The sequence below is a fragment of the Rhincodon typus genome, chromosome 7 (genome assembly GCF_021869965.1).
Source record: "Rhincodon typus isolate 14 chromosome 7, sRhiTyp1.1, whole genome shotgun sequence".
Classification (NCBI taxonomy): domain Eukaryota; kingdom Metazoa; phylum Chordata; class Chondrichthyes; order Orectolobiformes; family Rhincodontidae; genus Rhincodon; species Rhincodon typus.
The window spans coordinates 25,602,349-25,626,082 of record NC_063338.1 but is presented as its reverse complement, the minus strand read 5'-3'; the positions used below and the strand labels follow the sequence as shown (position 1 = coordinate 25,626,082).

General features: G+C 41.3%; 1 protein-coding gene across 1 annotated transcript in view; it reads left to right on the top strand.

Annotated features, from left to right (window-relative positions):
• Nucleotides 1–887: 887 nt before the first annotated feature.
• The window catches only part of lcmt2 (leucine carboxyl methyltransferase 2), a 28,505-nt gene continuing 5,658 nt past the window's right edge, over nucleotides 888–23,734 (top strand). Inside the window, exons 1-9 of the mRNA XM_048599476.1 lie at nucleotides 888–1,006; nucleotides 5,742–5,823; nucleotides 6,265–6,454; nucleotides 6,878–7,034; nucleotides 7,934–8,123; nucleotides 8,479–8,586; nucleotides 9,303–9,390; nucleotides 20,288–20,548; nucleotides 22,638–22,862. Of these exons, the coding sequence (XP_048455433.1) occupies nucleotides 924–1,006; nucleotides 5,742–5,823; nucleotides 6,265–6,454; nucleotides 6,878–7,034; nucleotides 7,934–8,123; nucleotides 8,479–8,586; nucleotides 9,303–9,390; nucleotides 20,288–20,548; nucleotides 22,638–22,862 (1,384 nt within the window). The 5' untranslated portion in view covers nucleotides 888–923. The remainder of the gene's footprint in view (nucleotides 1,007–5,741; nucleotides 5,824–6,264; nucleotides 6,455–6,877; nucleotides 7,035–7,933; nucleotides 8,124–8,478; nucleotides 8,587–9,302; nucleotides 9,391–20,287; nucleotides 20,549–22,637; nucleotides 22,863–23,734) is intronic.

Below are 23,734 nucleotides of genomic sequence, written 5' to 3'. Positions count from 1 at the left end.
AAAAAACCTCACATTTACTTTTTTTTAGTGATCCAGTTGAGTTTAAAAACATCCATTTATGAAATGTTCCCTACTGAAATTCCCCTCATTACATGCGTTCTTCCATGATTATACAGTATTGAATAAAAGATTTCTATAAACAAGAGGGAGATAGGAACATAGAAGTTATACAGCCAAAGAAAGTAGAAAAAAATCCAGTTCTTGTAAGAAAGTGTGCCTGTTTATCTTTTATTTTGAAAAGAAATAACGATGACTGAAAAAAACTACAGTGGAAGCTGCAGTGTGGCACTTCCATTTAGTGAAAAGATTGAAATGCAGCTACATTACTTGGTACAATAGCTACTTAACCAAGATTCTATTTAAATTTAAAATTCAGCATAAGACTACTTAGAAATAATGCTTTACTGCTAATCTATTATTTGAAAGTGATTTAAATAAGTTTTAATGTACCATAGGACTTCCAAGACTGCTAATTCCAGTTTTTAAAACTGCTGGTGCAGCTAGTGATGCCCACATCCCATGAATGAATTAAAAAGAAACTCTTTGTTTTCTCTATTGTTTCCCAATGGTTTAATTTGCATCCAGTGGGAGTAATATGGCTAATTCTGCCTTGTTATTAACAGTGGCTTTTGATTCCCCTTTGTGTTTTCTCAACCTTCTTCAGTTTTGCTGTCTCTGAAATGTAGAAGTTCCCTTGCTGGGCAATGCTAATGCCCTATCATTCAAATCATTAAAGTATAACATTTTTTTGAAAAAAGCAAACATAAAAGGAACTTGAAGTTAAGTGCAATGTCCCTTTCTTGTAAAGTGTTGTTATCCAATACAGTACAGAAATATTGCTTATTTACATTTGCATTGTTTTCTTTTGAACTTGTTTGCAGGTCCAGGGTACAAATGACAGCAGTATTGTTAGCAAGTGTTCAATGGCCAGTTTAGGCTACTTCAATGATGGCTTCCTGAAGGGATTTGCAAATAAAACCACCAGAAGAGCTCCACTTATCAATCGGTATGTTATGCATGCAGTTATTTGGTTGTGTTCTGAAAATCATTCTTGAATTTGATACATCTTGCATGTTAAAGGGAGATTACTTTGAATTATGTGTTTCAGTATTGTCACCTTACTTAAATCATGGGGAATTTTGTTAATTTCTGTGCTTTTGAAAAGCATTGACTTATGTTGGATGTAGTTCCTTGAGAACCATACCTCATTCAAGTGGCCAGTACTAAGTTGTGAGCTTAGCTGATGAGAGCACTAGTAGGTTATTCTTGAGATAGACAAAGTGATCAGAGTTATGCCCTATCCTTCTGCCCCTAATCCCAGGATGGGATCACGGAAAGGAAACCGTAGATGACCCCCCCATCCAACCTTGCCTAATTCCATTGCCCAGAATTGCTGAAACCACGTGTACATTCCATGTGCAAGATCTAATAATTCAAATATCAGGGTAGTTGCTCAAAGTGTTAGCATATTTACTATAGGCACTGGCACCGGGTTACTGCCGCCATCTTATCAGGAGCGGTCTTCCTGAGAGTGGAAGAGAGTCATCCTTGTCTGCGAAGGACTGTTGCTGATGATTAGACAGTACACTTCTTCTCCCTCGAACTAAATTTCCTCCACTAGTGGAATTACTTTATATCTACTCTATCAATTCCTTTCAAAATCTTAAAAGCTTAAATCAGATCACCTCTAAACAGGTTATATTCTGGAGAATGCAAGCCTAGTTTATGTAATCTCTTCTGTTAATCTAACAATGCAATCCTGGTAGTTTACAGTTAAATTTCACTGTACTCCTTCCGGGGTCAATATATTGTTTCCAAAGTACAGTGCCTGAAACTATACACCATATTTCAGGAGTGGTCTGATCAGGGCTTTATATAGTTGTAGCAAAATTTCTTCCTCCTTATGTTTTAGCCTTATAGTTTAAAGGTTCCTATTTGATCAACCTTTCAAGTTATTTTCCAGATCTAACTAGTACATTCTAATGATCTATGTACATGGACCCCTAAGTTTCTTTAATCCTCTCATGTCTCTAATTTTTCACCATTTTAATTACTATAATATTGTCACAGCGGTATAAAATGTGGGCTATTGATTTTCAAATTCCATTGCACTATTTAATATTAATGGGACATTCATGGACTGAATTTATTTTGAAAATGGACCAAAAAAAACTGACTTAAAATGACCACAGCTGAGCACACAAGTTTCAGGAAACCAACGTGGATTAGACAACAGACAGCAAAGGTGAATTAATGTTTTATCCAAGGGCAATGTAATCAGCCAGCAAACCCCCACTGGGGTGGTATGAAAAGCCCCACATCTCCTACTTGCTTTACACTTTTGAGTGTGTTCACATGTCAGAGGTGGAACCTCATCTAAGAGAGACAATGAAACAAACAAACAAACAAGCTGGTATTTCAAGAAGCTGATTTTGGCAGAGAGGAAAATAAACTACCTGAAACTATTTTTTTAAACCTTCCTCGAAACTGGACTATCTTTTATACATTTGTGTGTGGGCCCATGTGATTTTAAGAGGGCATATGTTTGATGTGACATTGTATTATTTTCCTCAGGTTAGCCAGTAACAAAATTGTTCTTTGTTTCAAGAAAATCTCCTCATTGTTTCCGGTGAAAACAGTTCATTGTATTTAAGTTGAGGACACATGTTGCCATATTCTAAAAAAATTTGAATCCTTATTGTGATTTAAGTGTTAAGGTTGAAAAGAAGAGAATTGATTCATGCTCTTCATGTGGTTATAGCATTATAGACTGACCTAGTAAAATGTAAAGGGCAGAGGGAGAAAGAATGTACACATTGAGATTATATAAGGTATACAGCACAGAAACAGGCTATTTAACCCAACCAATCTGTGTTGGTGTTTTTATTCGACTCAAGCCTCCTCCCATCATTCTTTATTTGAATTTACCCTAATAATGGTTTATTGCATTCTCTCCCTCAATGCTTGTTTAATTTCACCTTAAATACACTTATACTATTTATTTCAATTACTTGTGATGGCTGCATAATTTTTGAAATATAAACTGGGTAAAATGGAAATTTGGGCACTACGCTTGCAGAAAATGTAATGAGTGTTTCTTTTTTTCACGACTCGAAGGTCAACACTGGAACTGTGGTGTTCATTTACTGGTTACACAAAGTCATGTAACTTTTGGAGAAGATACATTTGGTAATGTTAAGAAACAAGGTGGCACTAGATGTTTGGTTTGAAAAGCGGCCTAGCAACAACCTTTTGAATTTTTAAGTTGCAGTTTGTCACAGACATGAGAAAATAGTTGCATTCAGACCTCCTGAAAGTCTTTAAGCAATGATACGTCTCTCACTTTCTCACCCTCTGAGAGTGGAAAGTACTGACACTCACTATGAAAATAAGAACTTCTAAATGAAGCAAAGCCTAAGTACAGTTGACCGGCTGCTGAATTGAGGATCTTCTGTAGTCATCACCAACTCATAACATCAACAATGATCCAAAGGAACTGTGAGAAAACCACCTTTGTGGTTTAGACTCTTGATCCATTGTACTTGTTAATTTTTGATTGTTTTTCACCCATGATATTTTTGCAGAGCTATCTTTCTTTGTCTTATTTGTGTGCGTGCACATTTGGTTTAATGAGATACAATTCACTTTTGCATACTAGAAATGAATGAGTTTAGTCCTTGATCAGTTGTGCCATTTGTTGAAGAGTAAATTTGTTTAAAATAAGGTAAATACATTTTCTTTTCTTTTTTTATTAACGAAACATAGAAGTCAAAGTCATGAACCATTTTAGTGATTCAGTTGGCAGTTACATATTTCTGTAGAATATGTGAATAGTGTGGAATAGTGTGGCTTGATTACCAGCATGCTGCTCCTATCATAATCATGTTGTATTTGGTAGTGAGCTCAATGTTTTTTTACCAATCTTTTGGGAGAGTCTTTGTGACTGTTGTATATTCATGACCTTTGGTTATGTTCTTCCCCATAATAGAAAACATTCTACCTATTTTTATCAAAGCCTTCAATAATTTTGACAATCTTTACTGGTGGCCCCAGATTTTTTTTGAGAGAAACCCAAGTCTCACAATCCTTTAGTGATATATTTACCTAGGCACTGCTGCTATGATCCCTGTAAATCTTCATTGCATGCTTTCCAGACTGTCTGTATTCTTTATATGTCTGCTGATCAAAACTGTAGACAGTACTCTTAAGTGTGGCCTAATCAAGGTTCAGTACAGGTTTGGCATAACATACTTACTTTTCAGTTCAAGCCTAATGCTTGGCTTCTTTGTTAAATGGCATTACTAACCTGAGTTTGATGTATTTTATATTCTTGAGATTCCTTTGTTGCTTTATCTAGTTTTGCACTTTCCAAGTAGTATCAATTACTATTATTACTAACAAGCGTTAGTTTTTTTAATATTGCAGGTGGCACTATAGTGAATTGTGAGGAGGATATTGGTAGATTTCGAGAGGAAATAAAGAGGCTAGTGAAATAACTTCACGTGATAGGTTAATTTAATGCTGAAAAGGGAGAAGTGGTACATTTTAGTAGGAAGAATGAGGAGAGGCAAAATATTATAATTCTAAAGTAAGTGCAGTTACAAAGAGACCTGGTTGGTATGGGTGCACAAATCATTGGAGGTGGCAGGGCAAGTCGAGAAAGTTGTTTTAAAAAAAAATGCATAAGGACTCCTGGGCTTTATGCATAGAGGCAGGAAGCACAAAAACATAGAATTAGCTTGTATGAAACTAGTTCAGCTTCAGCTGGAGTGTTATGTTTAATTCTGGGTACCACATTTTAAGAAGGGTGTGGGCTTAAGAGACCATGCGTTAAAATGTCAGAAGAAGAGTACAGGGATGAGCGACTTAAATGATGTGAATAGACTAGAAAATTTTGACTCTTGTCCTCAGAGAAGATTAGCTTGGGAGGAAATTTGACAGTGTTCAAAATCGTGAGGATTCTAGACAGGAAGCAGGGAGGAACTATGTCAATTCACAGGAGGGGAGGGGAGAGGACACCAATGTTAGTTGATTAAAAAAGAACCGGTAGCAACAAGACAGAAACACTTTTACACAGCAAATTGTTGGATCCTGGAACATATTACTTGAATAAATGGTGGAGGCCGTTCAATTGTAGGTTTCAAAAGGAAGTAAGACAAGTATCCGAAAAATGTTGAGGACTGCAGGGAAAACACAGGAAAGTGGGTCTAGCTAAATTGGCCTTCCAGTGATTAGTAGAACAAAATTGGCCTATTGGATTGTTTTTGTGCTATGAGTCTGCAAATAATCTAGATGTTATAGAAGTAGCTTTAAACTAAGACTTTTAAAATTTTTATCAGAATAATGGAGCCAGTTAACAGATACTAAATGGAATCAAGATTACTTGAGTGTCGAAATAACAATGGCTGTGACACTGAATTTATTCAAAGGGTCTGTTTTGTCTGTTAAAACAGTGGAATCCATTGCAACTACTGCAACATCATATAGATTTTTGAAAGTTGTGACCTAAAAGAGAAATGTTTTGTGCCTTCCAGTCAATGAATTATGATGACATATTTACTGATTTTAGGGAGTTTTATTTTCAGTGTAGGCTAAGAATGCAATCCAAAGTCTTTGAAATTGATGAACATGAATGATCTAACCACTGAACTGTAATTTGATAGAAATGTTGTATCTTGGAGTAGCCTGAGATTTGCACTAAAATCAATAGGAATCTAATTTTATTTTGTTTCTCTCTGAAGTGGTTACTACGTGAGGGCAAAGGCAGTGGATTATAGTCTGCATTGTTTCTTGCAAAAGACAGCCAGTTACTCACAGAGACAGGTGAGAATGTCGGGAATTTTGCCTTGCTCTGCTCCTATCATTTTGTATATGAAAATAATTATTGACTGTATTAAGCTTCCCTGAGTGGGTGTGATTTCCCCTCCCTTCCTATGAAGAATGTTCAGTTGGTCAATCAAATCAGCCAGTCAAGATTGGGATCTTGTGAGTAGGCACCACAAACACAAATTTGTATTTTGTCACAGTGCGTAGTGCTTCATTAGCTTTGAATACAAAGTCTGCTTGTGCACTCATGTTTTATCTGTTAAGTCTTGCACTGAGTCTAAACTGAGTTTCTTCTAAATATTTTGAAATTTGTTGTCTGGGCTGTGAGTACTTGTATGTATATAATCAAGATTATACTTGAATATTTATGTTCTGGCTGTAAAAGAAAGTACATTAAAACTTAATACTTTTGCTTAGTATATATTTCTGTTTCTACAGATCCTTTCACTTGGAGCTGGGTTTGATTCCTTATACTTTCGGCTAAAGGCAAGTGGGGAGCTGGAAAATGTCATTGTGTATGAGGTGGATTTTCCAGATGTTGTTCAGCGCAAAGCCACTCTGATTAAAAACAAGCAAGAATTCATGGAGCTCGTAGGCTGCATGAATGAAATTAAACCAGCCCAAATGGGTATGTTTTGTTTTGAAGTACATGCTTCATTGAAAATGCTGCCTGACTTTTGCAAGGCTTTTGACAGTGATATAATGGGCAAATGATATCAAGCACTCCTGCAAATTAAGATTTTAGTCTGCACTGAAGGACTACTTGTATGTCTGTCTCAATTGCGCATTGCCAAATTTAAGGTTGCTGAAAACTATTAACATATTCTAGAAATAATATTAAATATAGGTGTCTGTGTGGACCATGAATGTTCATTTTTATTTCCTTTTTATATTCTTTAAATACTGGTTGCTACTTGTAAGTACCACAAACAAACTAACAACTATATATATAGATTATGAATGCATTATTCTCAAATTACAGAGCATTACAAATCTCATTCTGATTGAGTGTCTTTCTAATGATTGTTATATTTCATTTTTGAAATTGCAGATAATTTGTATCTTTGTGGTTTGGATTACAAATTGCTTGGCATTGACATGACTGAAATAGTGGAGTTAGATAACCTACTGATGGAGACTGGCCTAAATCCTGCTTGTCCGACCCTGTTGCTATCAGAAGTTGTATTGACGTATATGAGAGATGCAAGGTAACAAGAATCGATTTGCAGGATTGATTGATTGAGCTTGTTAATGTACTGGGGGTGTGATAATGTCTGGGTATTGAGAATAGCTGTGGAGCTGTTCCAACTTTTACAATGACAGTCAAGGAAATCTAGATTGACAGTACTCCTTACAAATTTCAAATAAAAAGGAATAATTATTGGTTGCTTCATTGTTGCAATATTTAAGCATTTCAGTTGGGTTTTCAGCCTGGAGATTGTCAGCGTTTATAAGTTTAAAGCCATAGCTGACCTTTTTGAAGAATGTTGGTTTGTTCAGGCATTCTGGGTAATTTGGGGCACATAGAGAAAACCTGCTGTGGGAATAGATAGAACTTATTTTAATTTGCGGTTACTAGTTAGTAACCAAGGCTCTGCTTTGACACTGCACACGATGTACTCTCAGGCTGCCACTTTCACACTTTTGACTGAAAGTAACAATCTGAATGCCATGGAGAAGGAATTTTTCTTAAATACGTAGAGACCTATTCTTAAGGTGCAAAAGTCTGAAATTTTAAACTATATTCAAAAGCACTGCAAGAGTTTAATGTTTAAGTGACTGTTGAAAGGAAGCTTTGAACTGGTGTACATCACCAGTTACTCTGATAGATCTTTAAATGTCATAGATGGGGTATAGTAAAGATCATCTGTTATTCTGGAGGAGAGCAGAAAAATTGCTTTTCCGACCATCAATAATGTCCCTAGTATCCCTCAGCGCAAACAGTTCAGAATCCTGGCTTTGGGAGAAATTAGCTAATTGTGAATGAAATCCTAATTTTTTTTCTTAGAAAATTGAGCTATATTTCGAGTAACCAAGAGATTGATACTTTAAGTAATGAATCCCATGTTTTCCGATTAGTTTGTGACAAAGTGAAACTTTTGTCTAGTTCTTCAGCTGTAATCCATTGGGCAGCAAACCGATTTTCGTCAGCAATATTTGTTGTCTACGAACAAATACGACCAGATGATCCCTTTGGTCAGGTTATGCAACAACATTTTACACAGTTGAACTCCACTCTGCATGCACTTATTCAGTTTCCTGGAAAGGAAGCTCAACGGAAACGTTTTTTAAGTGAGGTTAGTTGATATTTTATGTGTTACAATCATGCGATAAGTTCAAAGACCAGCCCAGCCACAGTGACCTCCTCCTGTGCTGCTTCATTCTATGATTCTAAAATATTATTTTGCTACCATAGCCTGTGGTTAAAATAAATGCTTTTAGATCATTTCTTTAAACAATCTCCCAGTTGTGTTATCCTTGCTTCTTTCATATATGATGCGAATAGATCCTCCATTGCACAAGCTCCCAATCTCAGATGTCTCTTCAAATGGAGGCCACATACTCAGGAGGAACAGATGTTTCAATCACCATGAGCAAATTTTAAAGCATTTAACTGACAAATGTATTTATCTATAATCCTTACTCTTCCAGGGTTGGGAGGAATGTCATTGTATTGACATGAACGAGTTTTACACTGGATTTATTCCAGAACAGGAGAAACGAAGGATTGAAATGTTAGAACCCTTTGACGAGTATGAGGTAAATTTAACATATTTCAATTCATGTAACTAAGTAGTGGGACAGTCTTTTAACTTTAAAATATATCAATTCTGTCTGTAATTCATGGGAAATTTATTCCAAAGTTAAATTTGACAGAGGCATAAAATCAAAATAGTACGGATGGTTGAAATCAGAAACAAACACAGAGAATGTTAGAGAGACTCAGTAGGTCTGGTAGCATCTGTGGGAAGACAAAAAGTTAATGTTTCAAATCCAAAATGTCTTCTTCAGAACAGTCCTGAAGAAGAATCATATTGGACTCGAAATTTTAACCCTGTTTCTACAGATGCTACTGTATCTGCTCAGTTTCTCCAGCATTCTTTTTTTGTTTGAGAAAGGCATCAAACAGTTTCAAAAGCGACAATCTTTCTTCAGTTTTATTTTAAAAAGTTGGACAAAGTTCTCTTTTACCCATAATGGGAAATTAGGCAGATGACAGTAGATCTGTGCTATTAATTGCCCTAGCTTTAAATCATTTACAGTACTTATCAATTAACTTAAGTAAGTACATTTATTATTAAGGGTGCAAATTACCATTCTGAATACTAACTATTAATAATTAAAGAAAATATTCCCTCATTTCATAAAATTGTCTCATTTCATAATATTTCAAATTCATAAATATTTATATTCAATTGAGAAATGTTTCTTACTTCCTTTCCCTCCCGACCCCATTTTATTCATTTTTAACAAAGGAATGGCATTTGAAGTGTTCTCACTATTTAATTCTGAGTGCATCAAAGGGAGACCTGAAAACATGTCTGTTGTTCCATCCTCCTCCAGGTAAGATCAAAACAAAAGAAGCTGAACACGGTAATTGGGCTTTGGGAACCCACTTATGTTTTAGTAGTCTGTCAGACAATGTTACCAAAGTGATCTGAAGCCAGGGAGTTACTGAAATTTTGCCTGGTGGTGTTGAGTTTCCTTTTAAGAGATTCCTTCGCACTTGATACAAACGCAATACGTCAACTTCTCTGAATAGCCACAGTTTATTTAAGCAAGTACAAGCTTTGGAGGATCACTTAACAAACTTCGCAGGGCTTGTGGAGCCGTGTCAAGCGATGCTGTCTAATAAGGGAACCGTCCTCCCTTTATATAGGATTTTACATCACAGTCAGTCATGTATGCAAGGTACAATTTTTTACTCCCCCATAGTCACATGCCTAGCAACAGTGATAGTACGTAACTTAATCACCTAACAGTAGAACAAAAGTCAGCTGCCCAAAAACAATGCGTAAGACTAGATAGTTCCTTATCCTTTTAGCCTTAATTCAACATTTACAGAGAGCAGAGTATAATTAGATTACCGCATTTCGTCTGTGAGACAGGGGCGCCCACGAAGCACCTAATTTCTTACATGTCAACAGAACAGATATTAACCCTTTAACATTTCATTCCCTCCTTTTATCATTCCATGATAACCAACTAAATGGGGGCTGAGAAAGGCGCCGCCAGCTTATTCATAAGAATCTTACAGCCAGTATTTAAGCAAGTTATTAACACACAACATACAATGATTATAACAACAAGAATTACTAGCCCATGCAGTAGATAGGATCCCCAGTAGCCGCCCTAGCCAGTCATCTCCTTTCTTAGGACCTTGTCTGACATCTTCCAATTGTTTCTTAATAGACTGGATGGTGTGGGTTATGTTGTATGATTCATCCGTAACATGGGTGATGCATTTGTCTCCTACTATTGTACAAACTCCCCACTGTTGGGCCAATTGATAATCCACTGCATATCTAGTCTGTTGCGCGTAGAGCCTTAACTCTGCGAATTCCCGATTAACCACTTCCAGTCCCCTCACTGTACTGTTTCCCAGGATAGTTAACCCACAAATGAGGTAATTCCGGTTCTTCGCTGCTATTACTCCCGCCAATCCTCTGAGGGACAGCGCCCCCAGGAACCCGTAGCCAAGGGAAGATCCCAGAGTTACTGGGTCCTTCCAATCCGCACAAAATTCCTCACTAATAGCTCGGGTAACTATTCTGCGGCGGGTGTGTGCTTTCTGTGGGCATGGGACAGTAAGTGGTCCTGTTGTCCCTGCAGCGAATAGGATGGGGAGAGCCGGGGTGGCCATAGTAAAGGTCCTGTTGAGAAGGATCGCAAACCCCCTTTTGGCCCCGTAGCATTTGACCGCTTTGTTATTGGCACTGGTGAACTGTTTATATCTCCAGTTTCTTTCCTGGCCAGAATTCCCTCCAGATCCGATCAGTTGGTAATCTTAAAAAGGATATGACCAAAAGGCAGAGCTGACATGGGTTCCGTTATATTGCCCACAAATGAACTGTCTTCCTGCAGTAACATTTAAGCACCTTTCCTCATCACAGGTGCAGTGAATATTCCATTGCTCACCTGGCAATGTCTGCGGGCGCATTGTCTTTGGGCACAAGAGACATTCGTGGGGACCAAAGTGTATGCACAACTGCATCCCCGTCCTGAGAAGCAAAGTGGATAGCTCATGGGATCAGAGCAAATCCTACCATTTCTTCCCTGGGTTCCTGTGCAGCTAGGGGACTGAGATCTATCTGAATTTATCAGCCCTATGCACCGTCCTGATGTTCCCCTTCTGAGCCTCTTGCTTTGACCCACACAGGGGGCGTCTGAAGTATCTGTGGTGTACAGGTTGAGGGGGTCCACCCAGGGATGGCTACAGATTACGCCTCTACTGACTGGCAAGCGGGTAACACACGGTTCGATTACCATGCAGTTGCATATGAGCCTTATAAAACAAGTTGTCCTCCAGGTCTAATACCACGAAGGCGGCCGTGATACCACAGAGTGCGAGTGTAGTCTTTAGGCCATCTGAGGGCCCCATCGTTTACAGTAACTCAGATAGATCCAGCGACTCTGTCCTCGGAATTTGACTGCCGTTGGCGTCTGAAGGAGTATTTGGAATGGTCCTTTCCACCTGCGTTCAAGCTTGGGGCGATCCCAGTCTTTGATCAGCATGAGGTCTCCCATTTGCAGTCTGGGGGGTTCATTCTGGTCGTCTGAGCTCTGATCTGTCGCTTGGGATGGTGGTCCGAAGGCGTGCTTTACCTGTGAATGAAGAAACTTTAGAGATGATGTTAGCTGCTGAAAGTATCTTTGCATTTCCTCTCCCATAATATTTAAGTCTACATGGGCAGGTGGGTCTGTGTCGGCATCCCAAGGGGTCCTACTGGGTCGGCCATAAATTATTTCTGCGGCCAAGAGTCTAGTAGTGAAGTGAGGTGTTATTTTCATGTGATACAGAGCTAAAGGCAAAACCTTTAGCCAGTTAAGGCTGGCTTCGGATGTTAGCTTAGTCAATTTAGCTTTGAGAGTTCCGTTAGCTCTTTCCACTATCCCTGCCGCCCTGGGGGTGGTAGGCACAGTGGAATTGTTGTTGGATGTGTAACACCTCACATAGTTCTTTGTTGATTTTTCCTACAAAGTGGGGGCCATTGTCTGAACTAATCTGTCGAGGCACTCCAAACCTCGGTATGATCTCTGTCAGTAGTAATTTTACCACCATTGAGGCTTTATTATTAGTGGTTGGAAAGGCTTCAATCCATCTGCTAAATACATCAGCAATAACAAGACAATGCTTATAGCAATGTACATGCGGCAATTCAATGAAATCAAGCTGAATACACTCAAATGGGCCGCCTGGCAAGGGTGTTTTCCCTGTTATGCACCGCATTACTTGGCCGGCATTATTTTGCTGACATGTCAGACATGACCTGACACGCTTCTGGGCTGCCTCAGCCAATCGGGGGTGCCACCAGGTACGTAACATGATATTACTCATTCCTTCCTTGCCAAGGTGGGTATCAGTATGAAGACAGTCAATAAGCATTGGTAACAAAGCATCAGGTATACACACTTGGCCAACTAGTGATCCAGAGACCTCTTGACACAGAGTGCGAACACCCATGCGTCTTCCATATTTCTTTTTCTGAGTCAGGGGCATCCCCTGTAAACGCTGCACAGTGACAATGTCTGGTATGCCCGTTGTTTTCAAGGAAGGTGAGCGATTTAACGCCTGCTGGTTCATAGAGGACACAATAGAATTGCGTGCTGTTGCAGCGTCTTTGGCAGCTCGATCAGCTCTGGCATTGCCTTTGCTGATATCCGTATTGTCCATTACATGGGCCGCACATTTGATTATGGCCAATTGCTTGGGGAGGAGGATGGCTTTGAGGAGATTTTGGACGTATAGTGAGTTCTGAATAGGTGTCCCTGAGGAGCTCAGAAATCCGCGCTGCTACCATAGCTGGCTGAAGTCAAGGGCCATGCCAAAGGTGTATCGTGAGTCCGTGTATATAGTTACTGATTTTCCTGTAGCCAGGGTACAAGCCCGTGTTAAAGCAAAGAGCTCTGCTTTCTGAGCAGATACCGGAGGATCGAAGGAGGCTGATTCTAAAGTGATTGTGTGGTTCACAATTGTGTATCCTGAAAGGGGAACTCCTAAAGGTGATATCGAAAGCTACCATCCACGAAGAGGGTAAGATCCAGTGTGGGTAATGGGGCGTCTGAAAGGTCCAGTCGAGGGGAGGTTGAGAAGTGGTTGCGCAAAAGGCAATCACGGGGGGGTTCTAGGAGCTCTTCTGGTGGGGTACTGGGTTGACAGTTGAGCAGTAGGAGAAAGTCAGAAGGGGGTTATTAAGAAGAGCTACCTCATAGCAACTTAGTCGTGCCTGTGTAAGATGTTGGGTCTGATGGGAAGTCAGAAGGGCTACAATAGCATGTGACGAATAGACCGTCAGGGGTTGCTGGAGAGTAATATTGGAAGCGGCCGTTACAAGAGAGTAGATAGCGGGAAGAATTTGTGAGCCAGGTGGGAGACCCATGGCTACAGGGTCAAGACGAGTCGAGTAGTAGGCCACTGGTCTCCTGCGATCCCCGTGGGTTTGGGTTAAAACAGCGGTTGCACAGTCCTCTAGGATACTGGCATACAACTGGAAGGACCTGTCATACAAGGGTCTTCCGAGTGCTGGGGCACTGGCAAGGGCCATTTTTAACTCTGTGAAGGCTGACCTTTGCTCTTCCGATAGGGTGAAGATCTTTGGAGCCTTGCTTGAGGCCAAAGAGGTTAACTGCTTGGTGAGTAATGTTACGTTAGGGAGCCAATGTCGGCAGCAGTTAACTAAGCCTAAGAAGGCACGCATTTGCTTGGGGCTAGTGGGCAGAGGGGTCGCTAGGATGGGTGCGATACGTTCCGGGGTTAATTGCCTATCAGAAGCACTGAGCAAAGTTCCCAGGAGTTTGACTTGGCGCTGAGTGCTCTGAACCTTGGTGCGCAGTATGACATACCCCCAAGAATGGAGAGCGTTCAGGAGACGGTTGGTATCTGCAATGTTAGCAGATTCCGAAGAGCTAGCTAGGAGCAAGTCATCAACATATTGGACAATGGTAGAGCCGTCCAGGAGCCGAAGCTCCGAAAGCTGCCGGTGCAATACCTGGGAGAATAAGGTGGGCGAATGGACAAATCCCTGAGGGAGGCGTGTCCAAGCGTACTGCTGGCCCTTGAAGGTAAAGGCAAACAAATATTGCGAATCTGCTGCTAGAGGGATAGCAAAGAAAGCATGCTGTAAGTCAACCAGGGTGAAAACACAGACATTGGCGGGGATGCTGCTAAGAATCGTCGCAGGATTCGGCACAACCGGGTGTAAAGGCTGGACTATTTTGTTGATCTGCCTGAGATCCTGCACTAATCTCCATTCCGGGCGTCCTGGTTTTGACACAGGTAGAATGGGGGTATTGCAGGGCGATTGGCAGGGAACTAGAATGCCTTGCTGGAGGAGCGACTCAATCAAGGGTGTTATCCCTTCCATTGCCTCTGGCCTTAGGGGGTACTGAGGTATTGAAGGCAGTTTCGTTCCTGGTATAATCTGGATCTTTATAGGCTCCACGGGGGTGCATCCTACTTCATGTTTAGAGACCGACCAGAGATCGGGAAAGGGTTCTTCCGAAGGGTCGTGTTGGGGTTGATGGTGGCAGAGTGGGCCCACTACGGTGAAAGGGCTAGAATAATAAGTTAAGCTCCCCTCGGTCAGTTGTTGGGGCATATCAGTGACACTGGGGTCTGACTGCTGCTGTAAGCGGTGAGCTAAGAATCCCAGAGCCTTTGCTTTATATCCCTTGTTCACAGACAAGGTGATATGGGGAGAAACTAAACCTGGTTGGTGCCAGAGGTGGACGGGAACGTCCACTAAGAAGGCTGATCCCTCCTTACCTTCAATGTGTCCTGTAATGGTGACAGTGACAGTTGACCCTAGAAAGGGAGCAAAGGCGGCTAACAGCTCAGTGGAAGCTCCAGTGGAGTCATAACCAAGGGTTACGTGGGGATTAGGGGCCTGCAGAGGAGGAGTAAAATCCTCCGGCTTCAAATCAACAGCCCACCACTGGGGAGAGAAATAAATCCAAAATTGTCTCTTAGTGATATTATTTTTAATGGCGATACCCTCGTCAAGACAAAGAATTTCGACTCGGAGGGAACACAACAAATCTCTTCCTGCCAGATTAATCCCTAAATCAGGGGTCTGGGCGAACTGGAGAGTGCTGGTCTGGGGGCCGAATTGGACAGTTAGTGGTTCAGTCAGGTGGTATGGTCGCTCCTGCCCGGTTAGACCGCTAAGGTTCACGGAGACGGGTGAGAGCTTAAACCATGCTGGCATACACAGGAGGTTTCAAGAGTTGAAGCTGTGGCTCCGTTATCAATCATAAAGGGGATTTCCTTGCCCTCAATGGTCAAGCATACTATTGGCTCATCCTCAGGGTCCTTAGTCAATACGGGGAAATTTGGAAGGGAGGATAGTCAGACTGAGAAAGGGTTGCTGGTAGAGAAAGGTTGTCTCCTGCCCTGGGGTCTATTTTGTTGCTGTATCTGCGGACAGTCTCGCTGCCAATGATCCCTGCCCCCACATTTAAAACAGCTCTGTGTTGGCTTTGGTGTTGGCAACCGGGACAGACCACTACGGGGAGGGTAGTTGTTATGGAAACGGAAAGGGAGGGAAGGGGCGTAGGGTGGCCCATAAAGAGGTGCACTGGGACCATTTGGGTGAGTGGTATACCCATGGCCATATCTATCGAGCCATCCCGGGACGCAATACTGGGGTTCCATTTGATGGCCTCTGAGGGCGTCAGGGTCTATAACAGGAGTATCTGAGCCCCTGTGATGGGAATGACGAGGAGGGCGCTGTACCATTTCATATTTGACCTTAGTCGGTTTAGATTCTTTATTGCTATTCCAGTAATAAGTAAGCGCCCTTCTCATTTGCGGGCGGGTGTTATCCGGCCAATCCATATTGTTAGTCCTAATAGCGGTGGCAACCGTTTCTTGAATACATTGTAACAGTAGGGCATTAAATTGAAGTGAAGGGTTCCCCGCATAATAAGCGGTGTCACCTGCATAGGTGGCGTATGTGGAGCAGAACCGATCCCAGAAATCTGAACCCTCCTCTCCCTGCCTTGGGCAGCATACTTTAGTTATGTCCACCGGTTGTTGCAGGGTCTTTTGAAGAGCCCCCCTGATTGCTTGGATTTGGGCCCCTGGCTGGGGAATTGCCTCAGCAAAGGCCGCCCAATCATCATGTCCCAAATGGACCTTCCATCTAGATCCCTCACTGGGGGTCAATGCCATACAGCACAGACTGAAAAGATCCTGAGGCGTGGCCTGATACATTTGGATCGCCCCTATAATGTAATCAATAAAATCCTCTGGGCTTGTTTTTCGGTTTGGGGCTTGAGACATGATTAAGCATGTCTCTTGGGGTTTCCAAGGTGTGTAAACCTGCATAGTGGCCTGGCCTCCCTGTCCAGGGTTTGGGTTAGGGACCGTCCGTGTAGGGAACTGTCTTTGTCTGCGTTCATGGGAACCCTTTCCCATTCGTCTTTGGTAAGAATTACTGGAATCGACCAGTCCCTCTATAACCTCACCGGATCATTGTTTGTCTTCAGGATCGTAATGTTGAGGCTAGTCATGTTCACTATTACTGTTTGTGTCAGTATTATAGGATAAATTGTTCTGTCCCCTATGTGTCTCGAAAGGGTTAGTCTCTTGCCTTTTCTGGGTTCTTGATTGGGTTCTGAAAGCGACCGCATCGGTGAAACCTTACGAAGTCTGGTTCTGGTCAGCAGGGTGGGTAACATTTCCGGGGGGACCTAGCTGGGTACGTGGAGTGGAACCTGGATCAGGTTGTAGATGGGCGGACGGTGATAGAGAATAGGGTAGGGGTAGTGGTTGCTGGTCCTTGGACTGAGGCTGAGGTGGTGGTGATGGAGCGCTGGCAGAGGGATTAGGGTATATGGGCTGATGTGGTTGGGCGGGTAGGGCACTAGGCGGAATTTGCCAATCCTCCTCCTGGTCATCGGTGTCATTATTTTGGAACAGTATTGGCAGACCAGACATGTCAGGAGGTACCTCCATTTTATTCCCACATGATAAACCGTCTTGACACTTCAACCCTGATTCCTTATTTTGCCTCTCCTTTCTCAATCTTTCCTATTCTGTTTTACTCATATCATAATCCTCACACTGCCACTTCAACATCTCCCACGACTTAGGGTTTCCCTCATGATCACATACTCTAATCCCTCTCCGACGTGCATTATTCTCCCAGCTGGCCTGTTTAGATTTATTCATTATTTCCTCAGCAGTCTTTCTCCACGTGGATATTAAAGTTTTCCATTTTGTCCCCGTATTACATTTCCAAATTGCCTTCCGCTTTTATGCATTTATCTACGCCCCAATGTTCCCCCTATTGGCCAAATTTCATTTCCCAATTTCTTATTTAGGCATGCCAACAGACGTCTGAACCGTTCTTCATTTTCGGGTCATTCCGACATAACCCTTGCAAAGGGGTTCCGACACCCGACTTATCCAACGTCTGTCCCATTTTAACGCTTCTACTTCTTACTTATTTCTATATACTAGTTCAGTGTCCTTGGTCTCCACACCCACTTCAGGGTCCTGACGTTCGCGTGGGGGATTTCCCCTCTTAACAACCGGTCTAAGGCAGGGTGGTTGATACAGACACTGTAGTTATCCTTTACCTTAGGTACTACGTTCCAGGGACTCGAACCCTGGTATTGGAGGACTCTAACCTCCAAATTCCCGACACTTACAGTTGGGAGGACTTTAACCCCCGAATTCCCGATACTTACAGTTGGGAGGACTCTAATCCCCGAATTCCCGGTACTTACAGTTAGGAGGACTCTAACCCCCGAATTCCCGGTACTTACAGTTAGGAGGACTCTAATCCCCGAATTCCCGGTACTTACAGTTAGGAGGACTCTAACCCCCGAATTCCCGGTACTTACAGTTAGGAGAACTCTAACCCCCGAATTCCCGGTACTTACAGTTAGGAGGACTCTAACCTCCCTGAGACGAACTCGTCAGCGTACAAGTGCGTAGGTTATCTCGGAGATTCCATCACTATAGAGTTCTAGGAGACGAGGGGTTGACTGAATGATAGGTTAATGAGAGAGATCAAGGTAAATCTTACCTGTGGGCCCATCCGTCTCATGTCACCGTCACACAGGCGATCACTTATTCAGTCCATCTAGAAGTTCTGTATATGTTGGAATCCCACCGCTGCCACCAAATGTTGAGTTCCCTTTTAGGAGATTCCTTCGCACTTGATACAAACGCAATACGCCAACTTCTGTGAATAGCCACAGGTTATTTAAGCAAGTACAAGCTTTGGAGGATCACTTAACAAACTTTGCAGGGCTTGCGGAGCCGTGTCAAGCAATGCTGTCTAATACGGGAACCGTCCTCCCTTTATATAGGATTTTACATCACAGTCAGTCATGTATGCAAGGTACAATTTTTTACTCCCCCATAGTCACATGCCTAGCAACAGCGATAGTACGTAACTTAATCACCTAACAGTAGAACAAAAGTCAGCCGCCCAAAAACAATGTGTAAGACTAGATAGTTCCTTATCCTTTTAGCCTTAATTCAACATTTACAGAGAGCAGAGTATAATTAGATTACCGCATGTTGTCTGCGAGACAGGGGCGCCCACGAAGCACCTAATTTCTTACATGTCAGCAGAACAGATATTAACCCTTTAACATTTCAGTGGCCTCTAAGTAAATTGGCCCATCGTAAGCTTTTTATTCCCAAACCTCTTTGGTTGTATACCCCTATTCAGATTTACCTACTTGTTGAATGACCCAAAATGCAGCATTTTTTTAAACTACCTTTCAAATGACCAACATTATAAGTTGTAACTACACAATATGTCAATAATAATTCCTTAGGTGCCATTAAAGTGATGGGTGAGCTAGGCATAAGCATTTGAGTGAGAGAGACTAAACCTAAAAACGTAGCTTAAGAATAAGAGGCCTCTCTATTAATATTGATGAGAATTCTTTTCTCTCAAAGGGTCTTTTGAATGTGGCATTCCATATGCTAAATGTAGAAGACTTGGTTTTCAAATTAATTCAATGATGATTGAGCTGGAGTTTCGATAGGCAAGGGAGTCAGCAGTTATTTGGTACAGATAGAAAAAAAAGCTGAAATCATAACCAGGTCAATCAAGATCTTGTGGAATGGTAAGCAGGTTTAAATGGCCAATTGGCCTATTTGTGCTTGTATAGTTCTTTGAGGGAGAAATATATTAATAATCAAACAAAACAAAGAATCACAATCAGCAGCCCCCTATTTCGATCCCATTTTTGCCATGGTCACACAGCAACCTGTCTTCTCAACCCCACCAACTTGTTGAAAAAGAGTTCTGAAGAAGCGCCACTATACCCAGAATGTTAACCCTGCTTTCTGTCCACAGATTCTTCCAGATCTGCTAAGTTTTTTCCAGCAATTTCTGTTCTTGTTTCCCGCCAACTCAGTTACTGGCTCAGAAGCACCTCCGCTTAAACGCATCCTCCATGGAATCACCAAGTCAACAGCCCTTCTTCTTCCAGACTCCCTTATCCCCAACACACCCATTTATCCTTCATAAATCAATTCCACCAAGAGTGATGATGTTGACCGAGCAGGCCGTGTCCCCGAGCAGTCCGCTGGACTGGACAGCAACCATACTTTAATCACTGCCAGCTCCAGTAGAAATTTGGTGTTGCAAGTTACAAATCTGCCAGCATTGACAACGGTAACAAATAATGGGTTGGATTTTTATATTGCAAGAAATAAACACCACACATGTAGCAATGCCAGTAACATCAATTGCCATGTCTACCTTTGTTTCAAATTCTACAGGGAAAACATCCATGTTTGGTAGATGATCCTCCATTTGTCTTATAATAAGTATGCCTCAGTCTTTTATTTCTTTCCAGCTTTCTTTAAATTTCACTCAAGCCACATCTCAGTCTGATTTTTCTTTCCTTTCCGTTTCTTGTTCTCAATTCTTCATCCAGTTGTTTAAAACGAGGCCTGAGTTTCCAATGTCCATCTGTGGCTGTCTTTCTCTAACTGTGTTTAACAGCCCCAAGCAAATCTGTTTTCCTTCGGTTTTCGCATTAAATTGATGTGTTTGCTTTGCTGCATGCATGTGCAAAAAAAACTGTTGTCATTATGTTTAACTATGAACACAGTTAAGAATAGGAAATCAATTTCAAATTGTTGAGAAATATTAGTAGTAAAGCTTGGACATGTGTTTATCCTCGACCACTATGTGCAGCGGAAATGCTGTCTCTTATAAATACTGCTATTTTTAAAAACTAATTGTATATTTTCTCTCTACAGATTTCCATGCCAATAAACTAGATACTTTTGATCCACTGTGGATCTCTGTATCTCCATGTGAGATTGAATCAGAGAATCCTCTTTTAAGGAGATTTGCCCATTGTTCGTCACTTATTGCCCCAAATATAGTCCTTATCAGTGGAGGATTTGGCAGCAGAGTTGGCCAACATGGACGCCTCAGGGGTGCAACACTAATGATTAAAAGTGGACCAGTTTGGAAATGTAGCTTTGTTAACAATGAGGGATCAATCCATCTATTGAGTAAGTTTAAAAATAGCTCTAGTAATATTCAGTACCTTGAAAACAAATTTTGAATTTCTGCTTTGGATGCTGTGGCACGTTTGGGATTATCACAATAAAAGATTAAGCTGCTTGAAGCAATAATAACTTTCCTTTTACCCTGCTTTCAATCTGCTAAATGTTGCAATAGCGTTGCTGTTCTATATTTTGGCTATCTGTTCCTTTTTTCTTCTGAAAGTGGTAGGTAATGTTGGGGTACAGCTTCACAGATGCTGACAAACTATTGTGCTTTGTCTTAGTGCATATCCTTCGCTTGTGAATTTAGACAATGTGTGTCAACAGCTATTAAATTAAGCGATGCATTTACAACTTGACTCAATCATATTTTAGGTGGATGCCTGCATGCATGTCCACCCAGCTGGTAATATTGGACAGTGATCAGGAGAACATGTTATTTTATATGCATTCTATTTTTAGGATCCCAAGAACCAATTCAGTACTACTATGAATGTTAATTTAGAACAATCAATATATTTCATAATTATAATATGAATTTGGAAGACACCAGTCTGTCAAACCTTCAGCATGAGACAGAGAGTGAAAGCAGCTTGTCTATCCCATCTTTTCAGTCATAGATATTGTATAGGCTAGATAGGGTAGATGCAGAAAAGATATTTCCCCTTGGAATATAAGCATAACATCTAAAACCAGAGACTCATATTTAGAATAAGAGGCAAGCTATTTAGTGACTGAAACACAAAGGTTATGCTTCACCCAGAGGGTGGTGAGCCTTTGCAGTTCTCTACCCCAGAGGGCTATCACCATCATTTGAGTATGTTCAAGACAGATGGATAGATTTCCAGATAGTAATGACATCAAGGGACATGGAGATAATTTTCCCATTCTGTGTTGAGGCAGACGATTGGCCATGATTTAGAAAAGCAGAACAGGCTTCTGCGTGTCTGAAAGGCCTGCACTTGCTCCTGTGCTTCTGTGCTGCCTATGTGACAGGGTATGGGATGATGAGGTTTGGGGAGGGGATGTGGATCCAGAGGAAATGTACCTTTTCTTGGGGCACATGTTGGTTTTGTTTTTAAATAATTACTACCTTTATGCTAAATGTTCTGATATCCTTATGTGTGTCTAAATGTTTACTTTTGAATATATTATTTGACCACGCTATAGTTTGGTATGTTTATCCAATTAATAAATGAGCAAGATGAAGCAGTTCGGTCCTGGTTTCAGTGCCCAGTCTATGCCCAGTTACTTGTTCAGTGAAATAGTTGGCATCAGATGTCAATCCTGATAGGTATCCATTGTTCCTTGCTAGAATTGTGTGTGTGGATGTTAATTGAGAACTTGATTGGGATTAACTGTGATGTTCCTTGCTGTTGAGAGATTGACAATAATGTCAAAACCTAAACCATTTAAGCAATAAACCGTGTCAACTAAGCAGTCAATTAAATTAGAATGGAATAGCAGACAAAGTAAAAGAAAGAATCCTTATTCCTGTGCATCAAATCTGTTTTATCACAAATATCTTATTGAAACAGCATGTCGGGGCAGAGTCCTTGTGTATGTTTAAGGCTGAGATAGCTAGATCCTTGGTCAGTAGTGGAACCAAGGGTTATGGGGAAAGGGCAGGAAAACAGACGTGAAGAGTTTCAGGTCAGTCATTGTCCTATTGAATGGCGGAACAGGCTCGAGGGGCAAATGGCCTTCTCCTGCTCCTACTTCTTATGGTCTTAACCAGAGGAGAACAGCTTTTAGTAATATTTTAATTAAAAGCAAACAACTTTGGATGCTGGAGTTTGGCATCTCTCCACAGATGCTGCCAGACCTGGTGAGTTTCTCCAGCACTTTGTTTTTATTTCAGTAATATTTTGTCATCCTGCATTTTACAAACTGCTGACAAAAATCAGAAGAGATGGGAATAAAATAACAGAAACACGTTTAGTTCTTGTATGTGAATTGATTGCCTTGCACTGAAATCTATTTAAGACTTTGAGTTCTCAAAATACCTCTTTGGGAATGTTAACTGTGTGTTCATCAGATCTGTAATCTATTGTACTCGGTTAATTAAACATTAAATTTTTTGTTCATGTTTTAGCTGAACGAATGTTTCACAGCATGACGTCTTTTTGTGACAGTTGCTGTGTAATCTTTGGTGGCCGCACGTCTCCACTAAAGCCAGTCACCAGTCTCCTTTTGTTGAAATGTGAAGTTGGCGATGGTACCATCTCCAGCATCAGCTTGTCAGTAAAAGAGATAGAATGCATTGGCACTGCACCATCACCACGCTGGCGACACACAGCAACAGAAGTGATTTATAAAGGTAAAAAAAAAAAGACCAGAACAAAATTTTGTACAAACGTTTCCATTTGAGGTTGGTTGGCTCGCCGAGCTGGTTTGTTGTTCCGCAGATGTTTCGTTACTGTGCTTGGTAACATCCTCAGTGCTCAGCACCTCAACACCCACAACCCGAGCTACAAATCTACTCCAAAACCTTAGAAACGTTTCTATTAATTGCAAAGCAATGTGAAATTATAATAAAAGGATTAATCAAAATAATTTCCTGCTTTTTACTTCCAATTTCTAGCATTATAAGTGCAAACGAGCAAACTGAGAAACAAAAATGGAAAGGAAATGCCAGTTTTGACTGTAGAAATTTAATTGCAACTTCGTTTTGGTTATTTGATATCTACATGGACAGAATCATGACATTATATAAAATTTATCTATGTGTCAGATTGTGTGGAGGAGATGTAAATTTAATGGGAGTTACACAGCTACAAAACTAATGTTAATCAATTCTGAGAAACATTTCTATTCTCCTGTGGAGAAACATTGGAGTGGTATGTGGCTCAGTGGTTAGCACTGCTGCCCCCCAGCACTGGGGAGCTGGGTTCGATTCCAGCCTTGGGTGACAGTCTATGTGGAGTTTGTACATCCTTCCTGTGTCTGTGTGGGTTTCCTCCCACAGTCTGAAAATGTGCATTTTAGGTGCATTGAACGTGGTAAACTGCCCATAGTATCCAAGGATGTGTAGGCTAGGTGGATTAGCCGCAGGTAATGCAGGGTTACAGGTGTAGGGTAGGGCGGTGGGTCTGGCTGGGATGTTGTTCGGAGGGTTGGGGTGCACTTGATGGCCCGATTGGCCTACTTCCACATTGTAGGGATTCTATGATTTCAGCATCAAATTAAAAT